Genomic DNA, 20,014 nt, shown 5'->3' with positions numbered 1-20,014 from the left:
CGACCTATATCACACGAGAGTCCACCGAAATATTTCCCATTAGACGAATTATGTGCTATGCAGCAAGATTATCAATACAAACTTCAAGATCAATGAAAGATCGTGTGGTCAGAAGGTGGGTTTTAGGGGGAGCGCCTCAAGAGACTTCCAGATTGGACGACGACACCTTGAGGGAGAAATCAAGGAGGATATTCAGTAGATACACGCGGTCATTGTAGGACCTGTGCTGATATAGGGGAGTAAGAGAAGGCCCCGTACCACGGAGTAAGAGAAGATCCAAAGAATGCGCCTGAATCCGCCAGCGCTGAGAACCTAAATACGCGGCCTACTAACTACTACTAAAATTCCCATTAACATCCCATTTTGGAAGAGGGGATACAACTCTCATATCAATGAGTGCAGTCCGATTAACGTTTAAGCTCAATGATAAGGGGACCTTATTTTTATTCCCGAGTCCAACCGGCGTACCGCATAGCGACACCACTTAATATAGTTTTCACAAGGCAGAATATCTCACAAATGCAGCCAACTTTATTAAGGGGATAACCACCGATTAAATGTGTTCAGATCTTCACGCCGGGATTCGAACCCAGGCGTTCGGTGTCATAGGCGGCCATGCTATGCGCCACGGTGGCCTCCAATTCGCAGCCTATTATGATTTATATTCAGAACTGTACTCCACAGATTGCGTTCAGGCTGAGGGAGCTTGGCATGCTGAAGTAGAACGAATAGAGCTACAGTTCTAATTCTGGATACTAAACATATGGATATTAGACTGTATTTGAGGGCAATGAGACATCGTTGTTCAATGACGTCTCTAAGATGGAGCCGGGCATGGGATTGGGGGTCTACTCCGATGCACTTGATCTCCATAAAGAAATTTTGCTTATATTGGTGGACGTGTGCACGGGTAAGGCAAGGGCCTGCTCTAAGGTCTTTGTATGGCAGTGCTTAGGTTAGGTTAGGTTTAAGTGGCATCAGACTCACTTAGACGGTTTTGTCTATTGTGACACCACAGGAACAGAAAAAGGAAGATGTCTTCTAGTTCCTACCGTTGAACCATCCAGATCGCTTTAAAAAGCCCAATAACTTGCGAATGTTCACATCCGGTAAATCAGACAAGTTTTCAAGGAAATAGAAATCTAAATTGAAACTCCTTCTGACTGCTAGTGCGGGACACGCACACAGAAGGTGTTCTACAGTCTCTTCTTCTTCGATATCCTCACAGTCTCTGCAAAAGTCGTTACCGGCAACCTTCAATCTGTCCGCATGTTTTCCGACTAGACAGTGACCTGTCATGACGGGCACAATGACTGAATGGCAGTGCTTAATGCGACGAACTTCAATTGGGATTGGATTGGAGGTCTCCTCCGAAAAGCTCGATACTCGATAACGAAATGTTGCTTAGACTGGTAGACGAGTGCACCGGTAAGGATAGGGCCTGGGTATGGTAGTGCTTAAGACGGGGAACTTCAATTTTAATGTCAAGGACAGTGCGATTGAAGTGCCTGGCGAAATGGTGAAAATATGAAATGCTCTTCCAAGCCGAGCGACCAGGTAATGGGTCTAACTTGCGTTATATCTGTCGAACTACTGGATTTAGGGGAGGGTATGGCCAGTGCCGCCATACCATCCGACACGTGATAACTATGAGCACCACACAGGCTGGAACTTATGTGGTGTCCATCGTTACCACGGGAAGCTTAGCTGAAAGCTACCGGACGCATCCACAGGTTGCGGTTGCTCCGTTTTTATGCGAAGTAGCTGCAAATGCAGCCGCGGGCAATCAGCGATTTTCGAGAGAAGAGTCTCAGTGAGGAGTCAGGTGGCACTGGCTCTTAATTAAATACTGAGTGCCAATGATACTCGAGGTGACAAGGCGAGTTGTTGGCGCCTTCAAATAACCAATGGCCAACATCAGCGTCTGGTCCCAGGTTAGAAGCGGCTGGGGGCGAGCGTCTGATCTTGGAGCAAGAGGCTCGCGACAATGAAGGATACATCTGCAGTCCCACAAATCTCATGCGTATGGGACGCTGGGCCATTAACCCGCCCCATGAGGAAGAAAGGAATAGTAAAATCGGACCTCCAAACGTTCACGACTCACGCAAAAGAAAAAAGGACAATGATTTGTGGATCGGCACCTGGAATGTCCGCACTCTGTATAGAGAAGGTGCAGTATACGCACTGGCGGATGTATTAGAGAAGTACAAAGCAGATATTACTGCCTTACAGGAAGTGCGATGGACTGGGAATGGCACAACAACAACACCAAACTGTGACTATAGCTGCCATATCATGAGTCATAAATTTGTGGATTTGTGGATAGTTGGAGACTAAAACACCTTGTCTCAAGCTTAAGTCGGCTGGATGGGAGGATAGCCACAATCCGCATAAAAGTAAAAATTCTTGAACATCAGCCTTATTTTTGTTTGTGTCCATGCCTCGACGGGAGACAAGGACGAGCAGACCGAGGATATTTTCTACCACCGCCTAGAGAGAGAATATGACCGCTACCCCGCCCATGATATCAAAATCGTTCTGGGAGATTTCAATGCGAAGATAGGGAATATAGGGTCCGATAATGGGTTTAGGCTGATAGATGTCGCCGCGGCAAAAAACATGGTACTTAATAGTACCAGATTGCAACATAAAAATATTCACAAAGCCACATGGCTGTCACCCGATCAAAACAGGAGGAACCAAATGGATCACGTTGTGATTGATCGTGCTAGATGTACGATCGATCTGCAGATCAAATATAGATTCGGATCACTACCTTGTTGCAGCAAAGGTTCGCACCCGTTTGAACATGGCGAGGAAAGTACAATCTGACACGGAAACTGGACATTGAAAAGCTGCAAACACAACAAATGGCAGCGGTGTTCTCCACTCGACTGACTCAACTGCTTGATGAAAGCACTCCTTATCCCGATGATATAATGGCGCAATGGCAAACTATTACCCACTCCATGGAAAATGCCGCGAAATCCGTACTTGGGTACCGGAAGCCTCCTCCAAGAAACCCATGGTACGACCAAGAGTGTCGAAATGCTACTGAAGCAAAGAATGCGGCATATAGAGTAACCCTAAGTAATCAGTTGCAAAGCGCCAGATAAAGGAGTTTCGGAGGAGAGTATCGGGAGAAAAGAAGAGAGGAGAAACGTCTATTCCGCAGAAAGAAAAAAGAAATGGAAAGACGTGAATGTGAGTGAATTGAGATGTATAGGAGTCAGAATGAAGTCCGGAAATTCTACCAAAGAATTAAATATCAAACCGATGGCTTTTGTGCAGGCACATCCTCCTGCAGAGACAAAGAAGGAAATCTGCAATGCTGGGGAAATCTAGCATGCTGTAGATATGGAAAGAACATTTTAACCAACTGCTAGTGTCCGACGTTGGCGGCGAAGACGATACCGCAGAACCAATCCCTGATGATGGTATAGAATGTTTAACTCCTAGTCAAATTGAAGCCCAAGTAGCAGTGACCTGACAGAAGAACAACAAGGCAGCAGGAGCCTACGGGTTGCCCGCTGAACCATTTCATACCGGAGGCGACACGTTGATAAGGCGTATGCATCAGCTTGTCAGAGCAATCTGGCTAGAAGAACGCATACCCGATGATTGGAACCTCAGCATACTATGTCCCGTACACAAGAACGGAGACAAGACGGAATGTGCCAACTACAGAGGAATAAGTCTCCTCCCCATCGCATACAAGATCCTCTCGAGAGTACTGTGTGAAAGATTAAAACCTAAAGTCAATGAGATAATTGGGCCCTATCAATACGGCTTTAGACCAGGTAAATCCACCCTAGACCAGATATTCAAACTGCGCCAAATCCTGGAAAAGACCCGAGAAGGACAAATCAACACCTACCACCTCTTTGTTGACTTCAAAGCCGCCTTCGATACTCCTTTACGTTCAAAGATATTTCAAGCCATGTCTGTGTTTGGTATCCCTGCAAAATTAATAAGACTCTGCAGGATGTCACTTGCTGATACGCGTTCCTCAGTAGGAATAGGAAAGAATCTCTCCGAACCATTTAATACCAAAAGAGGTTTCAGACAGGGAGACAGCCTATCGTGTGATCTCTTTAATATCCTGCTAGAGAAGATTATACGAGATGCAGATGTGAATGGATATGGCACACTAATCACAAGAGAGCACATGCTACTCGCCTATGCCGACGATATCGATATCATAGGTCGGTCACCGGAAGTAGTAACTGCAGCCTTTGAAAGAATCGAAAGAGAGTCAGTGAAAATGGGTCTGGCAGTAAATGGAGATAAGACAAAATGGATAGTTTCCACTCCCAAAATGCCTTGCACAACCGAGGAGATAAAGAACATGGAGAAAGTTGGGAATCACAACTTTGAGATAGTCAGTAACTTTATCTACCTCGGCACCGCCGTAACCGAAACGAATGACACCAGTTTTGAGATTAAGCGAAGAATAATACTGGCAAACAGATGCTACGTTGGATTAAGTAAGCAGTAAACAAGGCCACCTCTCGACAGACGAAGATTACAGTATACAAGATACTGATACTACGTGTGTTGTTGTATGGTTGTGAAGCATAAGTACTTGTGAAAGCAGACGAGGCAGTGCTTGGAGTGTTTGAGAGAAGTAGCAAACAGATGCTACTTTGGATTAAGTCAGCAGTTTAGAAACTAGGCCACCTCTCGACAGACGAAGATTACATTAAACAAGACACTGATACTACCCGTGTTGTTATATGGCTCTGAGGCATGGGTACTTGTGAAAGCAGACGTGGTAGTGCTTGGAGTGTTTGAGAGAAAGATTCTTCGTAAAATTAATGGACCAGTTTGCGATAATGGACAATATAGGCCTCGTTTGAACCACGAGCTGTATGACGACTATAACATAGTTCCACGTATCAAAATACAACGGCTGCGTTGGCTAGGTCATGTTGTCCGAATGGATGAAGAAGCTCCAGCAAAGAAGTCTTTGGAAGACAAACACGGCGGTACACGCAAACCGGGACAAACAAAAGCCCAATGGAAAGATAAAGTGGTGGGAGACACCTCGAAGCTTGGTGTCAAAGATTTTAGAATGAGCGCAGAAGATCGAGGCGCTATTCTACGTTCGGCTAGTGGAACAAATGTTCTGTCATAGCCAATTAAAGTAAAGTAAGTGCTTAAGGCGGCGAACTTCAATCTCAATGACAAGAACAGTGCGATTGAAGTATGTGTCGAAGTTTTAAGAGAAGGCGGATGCATATGCCAGGAAAGGCTCGTCCATTCCGAGCGAGCGGTAATAGGTCTCATATATGTTCCATCTGTCGAATTACTGAAGTCAGTGGAGGATTTGGCCAGCGCCAGTGTCGAGATACTCTGGCCTACCGTCGACTAAAGCGGGAGGAAGGAGTTGCTGGATTTTTAATAAAAGGTCCTTTTGCAATATGAGTTTTAGCAGGGGACTATGTGATAGTCCATAGGGCGCTACATATTGGAATCCCGCATTATGATTAAAGTAGGAGAAGGCGACATGTTCATGTCCGGGACTATGGTTGGATAGACCCATTGTTAAGTATGACGATCGGTTTAGAATCACTTCCTGATTCATTTTAGCTTTATCCGACTGTCTCTCCATTTGTTCTTGTGATCAAGGTACAGGTCGCATTTATACTCCTATTATCATGAAATTTTGCATGTGTCACTACTTTGGCACAAGGACGAACGCTATTGATTTTGAAAAAAAACGGTTCAGATTTAGACATAGCTCCCATATATATTTTCATCCGATATGGTTTTTTAAGGCTGTAGAAGCTACAATTTTGGTCCCATCTTTACAAAATTTGGCACGCTGTGTTTTATTTGACGTCTACATATGTGTGCAAAATTTTGTCAAAATCGTTCCAAATTTAGATATAGCTCCCATATATATCTTTCATCCGATATGACTTTTTAAGGCTGAAGAAGACACAATTTTGGTCCGATCTTTACAAAACTTAGCACAAGGTGCTTTATTTGACGTTTACATATGTGTGCAAAATTTTGTCAAAATCGTTCCAGATTTAGATATATCTCCCATATATATCTTTCATCCGATATGGCCTTTAAAGGCTGTAGAAGCCACAATTTTGGTCCGATCTTTACAAAATTTGGCACGATGTTTTTTGTTTAGCGCCTACATATGTGTGCAAAATTTTGTCAAAATCGTTCCAGATTTAGATATAGCTCCCATATATGTCTTTCATCCGATATGGCTTTTTAAGGCTGAAGAAGACACAATTTTTATCTGATCTTTACAAAATTTGGCACAAGGTGTTTTATATAGCGTCTACATATGTGTGCAACATTTCATGAAAATCGGTTCAGATTTAGATATAGCTCCCATATATATCTTTCATCCGATATGGCCTTTAAAGGCTGTAGAAGCCACAATTTTGGTCCGATCTTTACAAAATTTGGCACAAGGTGGTTTATTTGACGTCTATATATGTGTGCGAAATTTCATTAAAATCGATTCAGATTTAGATATAGCTCCCATATATATCTTTCATCCGATATGCTCTTTAAAGGCTGTAGAAGCCACAATTTTGGTCCGATCTTTACAAAATTTGGCACGAGGTGTTTTATTTGGCGTCCACATATGTGCGCAAAATTTCGTGAAAATCGGTTTAGATTTAGATATAGCTTCCATATATATCTTTCATCCGATATGGCTTTTTAAGGCTGTAGCAGCCACAATTTTGGTCCGATCTTTACAAAATTTGATACAAGGTTTTTTATTTGACGTCTACATATGTGTGCAAAATTTTGTCAAAATCGTTCCAGATTTAGATATAGCTCCCATATATATCTTTCATCCGATGTGGCGTTTTAAGGCTGTAGCAGCCACAATTTTGGTCCGACTTTTACAAAATTTGATACGAGGTGTTTTATTTGACGTCTACATATGTGTGCAAAATTTTGTCAAAATCGTTCCAGATTTAGATATAGCTCCGATATATATCTTTCATCCGAGATGGCCTTTAAAGGCCGTAGAAGCCACAATTTTGTTCCGATCTTTACAAAATTTGGCACGAGGTGTTTTATTTTACGTCTACATATGTGCGCAAAATTTCGTGAAAATCGGTCCAGATTTAGATATAGCTCCCATATATATCTTTCATCCGATATGGCTTTTTAAGACTGTAGAAGCCACAATTTTGGTCCGATCTTTACAAAACTTAGCACAAGGTGCTTTATTTGAACTTATTTGACGACCGAGATGAGTTCTAGATACCTATGACGCTGAACGCCTGGGTTCGAATCCTGGCGAGACCATCAGAAAAAAATTTCAGCGGTGGTTTTCCCCTCCCCATGCTGGCAACATTTGTGAGGCACTATGCCATGTAAAACTTCTCTCCAAAGAGGTGTCGCACTGCGGCACGCCGTTCGGACTTGGCTTTAAAAAGGAGGCCCCTTATCATTGAGCTTAAACTTGAATCGGACTGCACTTATTGATATGTGAGAAGTTTGCCCCTGTTCCTTAGTGGAATGTTCATGGGCAAAATTTGCATTATTTTTTTACGTACTTTTACTGGTGTAGGGTATTATATAGTCGTCACCGCCCGACATTTGCCCTTCCTTACTGGGTTTGTTTGAATTTTTCCCCCTTTTTCTTTGCAGCACTTTTAATTTTTCCGTCCCCGAATTAACCTGGTTGGCTGTGGTCTTACTAATCGGTGCCATAGTTGTCTTACACTATATTCCCATACGTTTTCTACTACTCTTCTGGGGCATCATGAAATTCAGTCGAAGAATATTAAGGCCCAACACAATACCCAATAACGAGTTGCTTGATTTTCTATCAAGAGTGCCAGATGATGAGGAAATCGTAAGTTTGGAAATAATTTCTTAAAAAAACTCTTGGATAATGTTGGTTCTTCTTCTTATTTTCCTTCTGCCAGAATCAATTTCGTGAACTTCCACCAACAGCTGTCACCGAAACCCAACGGGCCAATCCAAAGAAGAAAGTCAAAGCCTCATAGTCTCGGGCCAGCGTTGATGATGCTGATGCCATACAAGATTTCTTCAGTGCCAGTGATAAGCCCTTCAAGGGTTCTGCCACCATAGCGGCAGTGCATGCGGCCACAGCTATGCCACAACATGTAGTCAGCATCTCGACGCGTTCCATGCGCAATGTGACGCACATGTTCAAAGCCAGTACGGAAAGTCTGAGAATGGCAGCATTTAGGAAGTTGCACAAGAAATCAAACAATAAATTCGATTAACCACCAAAAGAGAGAAGGAGAGCACTTACAGACATCATTGGATTGTCATCCCAATCGCATAGATTATGAAGCTGTCACAAAGAAAACTCAAAACACACACACACACTCATACATTTTTACATGCAACATACATTGAATATTTTTCTCCATTTTTTACATTAAACAATTAAACGCATTAATTCAATTTGCACTTTTTAAAGAAAAAAACCAAAACGGAATAATGTACATACACCTCATTTTTGATAAAAAAAAATCTAGTCCATGACATAACAAAATATCAACATCCAATTAGCTAAGAAAAATTCAAATCAAATTCTGTCAAATCTTAGAAGAGGGTTAATTAGGACAAGTCGCATGGTTATACCACTCACTTCATGTAACTACCTGCACAAGAACGCCAAAGTTTCATCTAAAACAAAACCACATTTTATAAATTTTAGGCTTTTCGTTTGAAGGCATTTTAAAATTTCAAAAATTAATGAACCCAAATGATCGCTGTAGTCGGCAATCTTTGTTTCTACTTTGGCAACCCTGGCACTTTTTGTTTAGATTGCTTGAAATAGCTGGCGCACTTGTTTTTATACCCATTACCATAGGTTGGGGGTATACTAATCTAGTCATTCCGTTTGTAACGCCTCCAAATATTCGTCTAAGACCCCATAAAGCTCATATATTCTTGATCGCCTCGATGTTCTGATTTGATCTAACCATGTCCGTCCGTACGTCTGTCGAAATCATGATAGCGGTCGAACGCGTAGAGCCAGCTGCTTGAAATTTTGCACAGATACTCAATACTGATATAGGTCGTTGGGGATTGCAAATAGGCCATATCGGTTCAGGTTTGGATATAGCTCCCATATAAACCGATCTCCCGATTTGACTTTTTGAGCCATTATAGGCCGCATTTTTTGTCTAATTTGGCTGAAATTTTCCAAATAATGTTCTGTTATGACTTCCAACAACTGTGCCAAGTACCATCCAAATCGGTGTAACTCTTGATATAGCCCCCAGATACCCCGATCTCCCAATTTGACTTCTTGAGCCCCTGGAAGCCACATTTTTTGTCCGATTTGGCTGAAATTTCGAATATAGTGTAACGTTATGACTTCCAACAATTGTACCAAGTACCATCCAAATCGGTCAAGAACCTGATATAGCTCCCATATACCCCGATCTCCCGATTTGACTTCTTGAGCCCCTGGAAGCCACAATTTTTGTCCGATTTGGCTGAAATTTCGAACATAGTGTAAAGTTATGACTTTCAACAATTGTACCAAGTACCATTCAAATCGGTCAAGAATCTGATATAGCTCCCATATAAACCGATCTACCGATTTGACTTCTCGAGCCCCTGGAAGCCACAATTTTTGTCCGATTTGGCTGAAATTTCGAACATAGTGTAAGGTTATGACTACCAACAATTGTGCCAAGTACCATCCAAATCGGTCAAGAATCTGATATAGCTCCCATATAAACCGATCTCCCGATTTGACTTCTTGAGCCCCTGGAAGCCACACTTTTTGTCCGATTTTGCAGACATTTCGAACATAGTGTAACGTTATGACTTCCAACATCTGTGCCAAGTATCTTTTAAAATGGTGTAAAACCAGATAAAGCTCCCATATAAACCGATCTCGCGACATGACCTCTTGAGCCATAATTTTTGTCCGATTCGGCTGAAATTGAGCACGTAGTGTTTTCTTACGACTTCCACCAAGTGTGTCAAGTACGGTCCAAATCGTTCTAATACCTGATATAGCTCCCATATTAACCGATCTCCCGATTTGAATTCTTGAGCCCCCAGGAGGCCTTCATTTTTATCCGATTTGGCTGAAATTTTGCATAAAGTGTTCTATTAATAATTAATTTTTTAATTGATAATGACAAAAATTTCAATCACGAACGTAATTGACAAAATGCAGATTCAATTAAAAAAATTATTGAATCAATTAATTTTTTAATTGAATATTTCCTAAATTTCAATCACGAACGTATTAAAAAAATCCGGACTCAATTAAAAAATTATTGATTCAATTAATTTTTGAAAATTAAAAAATTATTGATTCAATTAATTTTTGAATTGAACAAATTTTTAATTGAAAAAATTTTAAAGATATTTTTTATTGGTTTATAAATAGGGTATCTCTCATTTAATTTCTTGTCGGCAGAGCTGCTTGCTTTGAAGAAAAATAAAATAATTAACGACACCTATAAGGTTGATATTTGCTGTCAAAATGTGAAAGAAATCAAATTCCTCTGTTATTTCTATGCTCTTTGTATTTAGTTGCAAGGCGCCTAAAAATATGCCATGACATGTTATAACCTATATAGCCGCATGTTATTATACCCACCATCATAGGATGGGGTAACTAATCTAGTGTTTTTATTTATAACAAATCGAAATGTTGATCTGAGACCCTATAAACGTGAGTGAGCTGTTTAAACCATTGTTGCGAAAAGGATAAAAGCTAAAAGTTCACCCTTTATAAATATTCTTGTTGTGTTGACAATCTGAGTCGATCTAGATATGTTTGACCGTCTGTCCGTCCGTCCGTCTGCGGAAATCCCATAGCGGTCGAACGAATGAATATATCCGCTTGAAATTTTGCAAAAAAAAAACAACTTCTTGTTGATGCTGGTCGTTGGAGATTGCCAATGAGCCACTTTGGTTCCGGTAAACATATAGCTCCCATGTAACCCAATCTCCCTATCTAACTTCATGAGCCCTAACAAGCCGCAATTTAGTCCGATTTGGCTACAATTTTGCAGGAAGTCTTCTATTACGACTTCCTATAAATGTGCCAAATATGATCCAAATCGGTCTATAACCTGATATAGCTCCCATATAAGACGATCTCCCGAATTTGACATCTTTAGACACTGGAAACAGCAGTTATCGTCCGAGTTGGACGATATTGCACCTGTTCTCGGAAAGTTTCGCCTTAACAAGATAACGTCCGATAATGGGTTGAGGCTAATAGATTTCGCCGCGGTAGTTAGCAGCACCAGATCTCAGCATAAATATATTCACAAAGCCACATGGTTGTCACCTTATCAAAACACGAGGAACCAAATTGATCACGTTGTGATAGATGTAAGGCATTCATCCAGCGTGTACAATCAATCCGTGGAGCGAACATAGATTCAGATAATTGCCTTGTTGCAGCAAAGATTCACACCCCTTTGAACATGGCGAGGAAAGAACGATCTGATACTGCATGGAACTTGGACATTGAAAAGTTGCAAATAGATGGCAACGGCATACTTGACTCGATTGACCCAACTGTTTGATGAAAGCACTCCTTGTTCCAATGACATAATGGCGCAGTGGCAAACTATCATCCACTCCATGGAAAATGGCGCGAAATTCGTACTTGGGTACCGGAAGCTTCCTCCAAAAAAACCCATGGTACGACCAAGAGTGTCGAGATGACGATATCGCCCGATTTTCACTCCTAGAGCCACTGCAAGCGCTTTTATTGACCAATCTTGCCAAAATTTTGGACAACGCTTTCCTCAACGACTATCTCGTTACCTGAGAAGTTTGCTCGAAATCGGTTCAGATTTAGATATAGCTCCCATATATATGTTCGTCCGACTTGCAGTTATATTGCAATAAAGTGGTCATTTGTTAACCGATTTTCTCAGAATTTGGCAGGAAAGATTTTCTTATGACTCCTAACATTACAGGAGAATTTTATAGGAATCGGTTCAGATTTGGATATAGCTCCCATATATATGTTCGTCAGATTTGCAGTAATAATGCAATAAAATGGTCATTTGTTACCCGATTCTCTCGAAATTGGGCAGGAAGGATTTTCTAATGACTCCCGATAATACAGGTGAATTTCATCGTAATCGGTTCAGATCTGGATATAGCTCCCATATATATGTTCGCCCGATTTGCAGTAATAATGCAATAAAGTGGTTATATGTTACCCGATTCTCTCGAAATTGGGTAGGTAGGATTTTCTAATGACTCTCATTATTACTGGTGAATTTCATAGAGATCGGTTCAGATTTGGATATAGCTCCCATATATATGTTCGTCTGATTTGCATTAATATTGCAATACAATGGTCATTTGTTACCCGATTCTCTCGGAATTGGGCAGGAGGGATTTTCTAATGACTCCCTACAATACAGGTGAATTTCATAGAAATCGGTTCAGATTTCGATATAGCTCCCATATATATGTTCGTCCGATTTGCAGTAATAATGCAATAAAATGGTCATTTGTTACCCGATTCTTTCGAAATTGGGCAGGTGGTATTTTCTAATGACTCTCAACATTACTGGCGAATTTCATAGAAATCGGTTCAGATTTGGATATATCTCCCATATATATGTTCGTCTGATTTGCATTAATATTGCAATACAATGGTCATTTGTTACCCGATTCTCTCGGAATTGGGCAGGAGGGATTTTCTAATGACTCCCTACAATACAGGTGAATTTCATAGAAATCGGTTCAGATTTCGATATAACTCCCATATGTATGTTCGTCTGATTTGCAGTAATATTGCAATAAAATTGTCATTTGTTACCCAATTCTCTCGAAATTGGATAGGTAGGATTTTTTAATGACTCTCGACATTACTGGTGAATTTTATCGAAATCGGTTCAGATTTGGATGTAGCTCCCATATATATATTCTCGTCCGATTTCCAGTAATATTGCAATAAAATTATAATTTGTTACCCGATTCTCTCGATATTGGGCAGAAAGGATTTTTTAATCGCAATCTGTTCAGATCTGGATATAGCTCTCATATATATGTTCGTCCGATTTGCAGTAATAATGCAATAAAGTGGTCATATGTTACCTTATTCTCTCGAAATTGGGTAGAAAGCATTTTCTTATGACTCTCGACATTACTAGTGAATTTCATAGAAATCGGTTCAGATTTGGATATAGCTCTCATATATATGTTCGTCCGATTTGCAGTAATAATGCAATAAAATGGTCAATTGTTACCTGATTCTCTCGGAATTGGGCAGGAGGGATTTTCTAATGACTCCCTACAATACAGGTGAATTTCATAGAAATCGGTTCAGATTTCGATGTAGCTCCCATATATATGTACGTCCGATTTGCAGCAATAATGCAATAAAATGGTCATTTGTTACCCGATTCTTTCGAAATTGGGTAGGTGGTGTTTTCTAATGACTCTCGACATTACTAGTGAATTTCATAGAAATCGGTTCAGATTTAGATATAGCTCCCATATATATGTTCGTCCGATTTGCAGTAATATTGCAATAAAATGGTCATTTGTTACCCAATTCTCTCGAAATTGGGTAGGTGGGATTTTTTAATGACTCTCGACATTACTGGTGAATTTCATAGAAATCAGTTCAGATTAAGGTATAGCTCTCATATATATATTCGTCCGATTTTGAGAAATATTGCAATAAAATGATAATTTGTTACCCGATTCTCTCGATATTGGACAGAAAGGATTTTCTAATGACTCTCGTTATTACTGTTGAATTTCAAAGAAATTGGTTCAGATTTGGATATAGCTCCCATATATATGTTCGTCCGATTTTCACTCCTAGAGCCACTGTAAGTGCATTTATTGAGCAATCTTGCCAAAATTTTGTACAACGCTTTCCTCGACGTTTACCTCGTTATCTGAGAAGTTTGCTCGAAATCGGTTCAGATTTGGATATAACTTCCATATATATGTTCGTCCGACACTGCAAGTGCATTTATTGACCCATCTTGCTAAAATTTTGCAAAACGCTTTCCTTGACGACAGCCACAGAATCTGATTCAGATTTAGATATAACTCCCATATATATGTTCGTCCGATTTTGAGAAATATTGCAAGAGAATGCTTATTTTTTAATCGATTCTCTCGAAATTTTGCAGGAAAGATTTTCCTATGACTCTCAATATTACTGATGAATTTCATAGAAATCGGCCCAGATTTAGATATAGCTGTCATATATGTATATCGCCAGATTTTCACACCAAGAGACACTGCAAACGCATTATTTGATCAATCTTGCCAAAATTTTGCACAACGCTTTCCTCGACGACTACCTCGTTATCTGGGAGGTTTGCTCGAAATCGGTTCAGAATTAGATATAGCTCCCATATATATGTTTGTCAGTTCTTAGGTTTTTGGCAATAATGTTGTCATTTGTCAACTGTAGTTTTTACAGTTTGAACATATTTGCTCGCCGTGGCGCATCAAAATTGCTTCAGACTTGGATATAGCTCCCACATTGTACTTATAGGGTAGGTGTAGGGTATTATACAGTCGCCACCGCCCCATTTTTGCCCTTCTTTATTGGTTTCTGTTAAAAAAGTGTGGTTTTATATAAAAATTCTGTAACTATTATGAAATTCCTTAACATGAACCACTTCCAAAATATATTTCACCATGCTTAAATAACATAAATTTATATGTAAAATAATAAACTATTTAGAATCCCTTTTATTGATATTATTAATCCCTTCAAAGCATATACAACCAAATGTTAGCGAAAACAAAAAACATCAAAAGTCCCTCCTTAAATACTTTCAAAGTTTACTGCAAGTGTATTTATTTTCTAAAAAATCTTGTTAAACTTCTACAGTTAAACAAACATTATTTATTAATTATTAAATATATTAAAGAAAATTAAAAAAAAAAACACACACACACATTTTGTGATATTTTTCCAAGAATGGTATTATATGCTTATTACAATATTTATGAGTTCCCAAATATGGCGATTTAATTTCACCTTGTAATATATCTAAGCAAAACTATTTTAAATAAATTGTGCTTTTTATTCAATAATAACTTAGTTAAAGGAAATTTATTTATGCATAGCTTTTGATCAACTTACCTCTATTTGAGTATCATGATGCACCACAGTCCAGGCTTCAGCGATATCCCTGAAAACGTAAATACTTACTTTAGTCAAAATTAAGTGAAGAAACAATTATACAAACATACAACAATATACATATACATACAACATAGATAGAATTTTTTTGCAATAACTTAAAGAAAAACAAAAACAACAATTTTGAAATTTTCATCTTTTTTCTCTCTCACACTTAACACGAAAAAAAATTTAAAAAAAAAAAATCATTTATTCACGCTCACATTGAAAATGTACCTTAACTCAAAAGTCTCAAAGCTCCTCAAATCAAAATATCCATCCTTGAATGACATACATATTTGAATGGCAAACAAATTATATTTATATATACACACAACAACAACAATGCGAATAAAAGAGTATATATCTCTTTTAATCAATTTACCTATACAGCATATATAAAAAAAAAATATAATAATAAAATTTCCTCCTATAAATTAACACTTACCTACCTACCTATCTACCTACCTATAAATAACTAACTTTAGAATTCAATTGTAAATTGTTCAATTATCTGCGATTCTTCCTAAACTTAAAATAAACCAAAATTAATATTAAAAAAATAAATAAATTTCGTTTATTATATGACAAATTGTGTTTGTATTTCGCTTTAACTTTAGATTGGGCCATATACTCTTAGAGTGCTGGCAGCCCCTTATCAAGTGAGTTTTAGCTATTCAGCCACCCCTGTACCAGATCTGAGGCAGTCAAAGACGGATGGTGTATTAAGAAATGCCCTCTTTTGGGAATAAATAGCAATCTGTCTGCCTGAGACGAAGGTATTTGTACTAGAGCTGGCAAACTATCGATAAACGCAACATTCAATATATTCGATAGTTTTATTAATAAATCGATATCGATAGTATCGATAGGGTCGTAAATTGATATTTTTATGTGTTACAAACGAAATGACAAAATGAATATACCCCCGTCCTTCGGTGGTGGTTATAATAAGCAATCCTACACTGAATACATGCTTTAAGATAAATTGCGCCTATAGAGGGCGCACTTTGTACAATGATTTCTTTCATAACTTCCAAATGACTGTAATAACTTTCGGTGGTGGTTATAATAAGCAATCCTACACTGAATACATGCTTTAAGATAAATTGCGCCTATAGAGGGAGCAATTTTCATTCGATTAGGCTAACACTTTGTACAATAATTTCTCCCATAACTTCCAACTGACTTTTTTAACTTTCGGTGGTGGATATAATAAGCAATCCTACACTGTATGCATGCATTAAGATACATTGCGCCTATAGAGGGCGCAATTTTCATTCGATTAGGCTAACACTTTGTACAATGATTTCTCTCATAACTTCCAACTGACTTTATTAACTTTCGGTGGTGGGTATAATAAGCAATCCTACACTGAATGCATGCTTTAAAATACATTGCGCCTATAGAGGGCGCAATTTTCATTCAATTAGGCTAACACTTTGTACAATGATTTCTGGCATAACTTCCAACTGACTTTAATAACTTTCGGTGGTGGTTATAACAAGCAATCCTACACTGAATGCATTCTTTAAGATACATTGCGCCTATAGAGCGCTCAATTTTCATCCGATTAGGCTAACACTTTGTACAATGATTTCTGGCATAACTTCCAACTGACTTTATTAACTTTTGGTGGTGGGTGTAATAGGCAATCCTACACTGAATGCATTCTTTTAGATACATTGCGCCTATAGAGGGCGCAATTTTCAATCGATTAGGCTAACACTTTGTACAATGATTTCTCTCATAACTTTCAACTGACTTTATGGGTATAATAAGCCATCCTACACTGAATGCATCTTTTAAGATACATTGCGCCTATAGAGGGCGCAATTTTCATTCAATTAGGCTAACATTTTGTTTAATGATTTCTCTCATAACTTCCAACTGACTTTATTAACTTTCGGTGGTGGGTGTAATAGGCAGTCCTACACTGAATGCATGCTTTAAGATAAATTGCGCCTATAGAGGGCGCAATTTTCATCAGATTAGGCTAACACTTTGAAAAACTATTTTTCTCACAACTTACAACTGATTTTATTAATCTTGGTTTTATTTAGTCTGTGTATTGATATTGCTTCTATAAAAATCAATCTCCTGATTTTTACTTCTCATTTTCGTTTGTAATATAGGTGATGGGAAATTATACTATCGTTAATTAAAGTAACAAGTAAAAGCGCGCTAAGTTCGACCGGGCCGAATCTTATATACCCTGCACCATGGATCGCATTTGTCGAGCCGTGGCAAGACGGTATCTCTTTTTAGGCTAACAAAGGATAAAAGAAAAGAATTGCTATGTTATTGGAACAATATCAAGTTATGGTTCATTTCGGACCATAATTGAACTGAATATTGGAGACCATTGAAGAAGTCATTGTGTAAAATCTCAGCCAAATCTAGTAAGAATTGTGCACTTTAGGGGCTGAAGAAGTTAAATGGGGAGATCGGTTTATAGGGGAGCTGTATTAGGCTATGAACCGATTCATGCCATATTCGACACGTATGTTAAAGGTCATGAGAAAAGCCATTGTACAAAATTTCAGTCAAATCGGGTAATAATGGCGCCCTTTAAAGGCTCAAGAATTCCAGACCCCAGATCGGTTTATATGACAGCTTTATCAGGTTATGGACCGATTTGAACCATTCTTAGCACAATTGTTGAAAGTCATAACAAAGCACCTCATGCAAAATTGCAGCCAAATCGGATAATAATAGCGTCCTCTAGTGACTCAAAAAGTCAAGACCCCTGATCGGTTTATATGGCAGCTATATCGGGTTATAGGTCGATTTGAACTTTTCTTAACACAGTTGTTGGATATCATAACAAAACACGTCGTGAAAAATTTCATTCCAATCGGATAAGAATTGCGCACTCTAGAGACTCAAGAAGTCAAGACCCAAGATCGGTTTACATGGCAGCTATATCAAAACATGGACCGATTTCAATCATACTCATCACAGTTGTTGGAAGTCATAATAAAACACCTCTTGCAAAATTTCAGCCAAATCGGATAAGAATTGTGCCCTTTAGCGGCTCAAGAAATCAAGACCCCAGATAGGTTTATATGACGGCCATATCAGGTTACGGACCGATTCCAACCATGCTCAGCACTGTTATTGGAAGTCATAATAAAACACCTCATGCCAAATTTCAGCCAAATCGGATAAGAATTGTGCCCTTTAGCGGCTCAAGAAGTCAAGACCCCACATATGTTTATATGACGGCTATATCAGGTTACGGACCGATTTCAACCATGCTCAGTACTGTTATTGGAAGTCATAATAAAACACCTCATGCCAAATTTCAGCCAAATCGGATAAGAATTGTGCCCTCTAGAAGCTCAAGAAGTCCAGACCCCAGATCGGTTTATGTGACAGCTATATCAGGTTACAGACCCATTTGAACTTTTCTTAACACAGTTGTTGGATATCATAACAAAACACGTCGTGAAAAATTTCATTCCAATCGGATAAGAATTGCGCACTCTAGAGACTCAAGAAGTCAAGACCCAAGATCGGTTTACATGGCAGATATATCAAAACATGGACCGATATCAATCATACTCATCACAGTTGTTGGTAGTCATAATAAAACACCTCATGCCAAATTTCAGCCAAATCGGATAAGAATTGTGCCCTTTAGCGGCTCAAGAAGTCAAGACCCCAGATAGGTTTATATGACGGCTATATCAGGTTACGGATCGATTTCAACCATGCTCAGTACTGTTATTGGAAGTCATAATAAAACACCTCATGCCAAATTTCAGCCAAATCGGATAAGAATTGTGCCCTCTAGAGGCTCAAGAAGTCCAGACCCCAGATCGGTTTATATGGCAGCTACATCAAAACGTGGACCGATATAGCCCATTTATCGGGAGATCGGTTTATATGGTAGCTATATCTAAATATAGTCCGATCTGAACCATATTTGGGTCAGTTCTCGGGAGGCCTTAAACTACTCACTTTTTATGGGCATTGGACCCTTTATCAGTAAATCGGTCTATATAGCAGCTATATCCAAGTATGGTCCAATTTGGCCCGTTCAAGATCTTAACCAGCGTGCATCAAAAAGACGTATCTGTGCCAAATTTCAGCTCAATATCTCAATTTTTGAAGGCTCTAGAGTGATTACAACAGACGGACGGACAGACACATGGACATCGTTAAATCGTCTTAGAATTTTACGACGATCTAAAATATATATACTTCGTAGGGTCGGAAATTGACATTCCGATGTGTTGCAAACGGAATGACTAAATGAATATACCCCCTATCCTACGGTGGGGGGGTATAAAAATCGGTACCAAAACCTTAGATAAGGTTAGGTTGAGTGGGTTGCCCACCACAGGTGAGTTCACTCGGAGGCCAGTCTGGCCCATTGTGGTACCCTAGAAAGAAAGGGAAGAGAAAGATGTGTGACCTCGGACCAGAGGTTATACGCGAATAAAGACTGGACGAATGGAGAACCCGGAGGGTGGTGAAGAAACGCCCATCCCCACGCAAACACGGATGTCCCTACGCCGGAGCTTATGGCACCCACCTTCGGAACTATTCTGTTCCTTCAACAAATCTTAGGAGACCTAAAAGAGGTACGATCACCCAGATCACAGAAGAAATGGCAATCCAGAAAGGAGAGCCTACGTACCTGTAGACCCGGACATGATCACAGCATCCTCCTCATCCTTATCGAGGCAACTCCCACAGAAGTCGTTGTGCGGTATTCCCATGCAGTCTATGGCACAGTGTCCGGTTATGACCTTTGTCAAGTTACTAATCCACCTCTTATCGAACGCCAGCAACCCTCTCCTTCTCCTTCTCGGCAACCATCCACCGAGTCCCTCCCTCGCACGCGTCCTGTTCTCTACGGCATTCCCCCATACCAGT

The 20,014-nt window shown here is 39.5% G+C and overlaps 1 protein-coding gene across 3 annotated transcripts in view; it reads left to right on the top strand.

The window, feature by feature from the left end:
- LOC106089158 (multiple C2 and transmembrane domain-containing protein) overlaps positions 1 to 8,427 on the top strand; it is a 202,384-nt gene extending 193,957 nt beyond the window's left edge. For all 3 annotated transcript variants that reach the window (XM_059370379.1, XM_059370380.1, XM_013254939.2), the window contains 2 exons: positions 7,639 to 7,846; positions 7,920 to 8,427. In XM_059370379.1, the coding sequence (XP_059226362.1) occupies positions 7,639 to 7,846; positions 7,920 to 8,000 (289 nt within the window). In that variant the 3' untranslated portion in view covers positions 8,001 to 8,427. The remainder of the gene's footprint in view (positions 1 to 7,638; positions 7,847 to 7,919) is intronic.
- The last annotated feature ends 11,587 nt before the right edge of the window (positions 8,428 to 20,014 follow it).

Source organism: Stomoxys calcitrans, chromosome 5, assembly GCF_963082655.1.
Source record: "Stomoxys calcitrans chromosome 5, idStoCalc2.1, whole genome shotgun sequence".
Taxonomy (NCBI): Eukaryota; Metazoa; Arthropoda; class Insecta; order Diptera; family Muscidae; genus Stomoxys; species Stomoxys calcitrans.
This window is presented reverse-complemented; position numbering and strand designations above follow the sequence as displayed.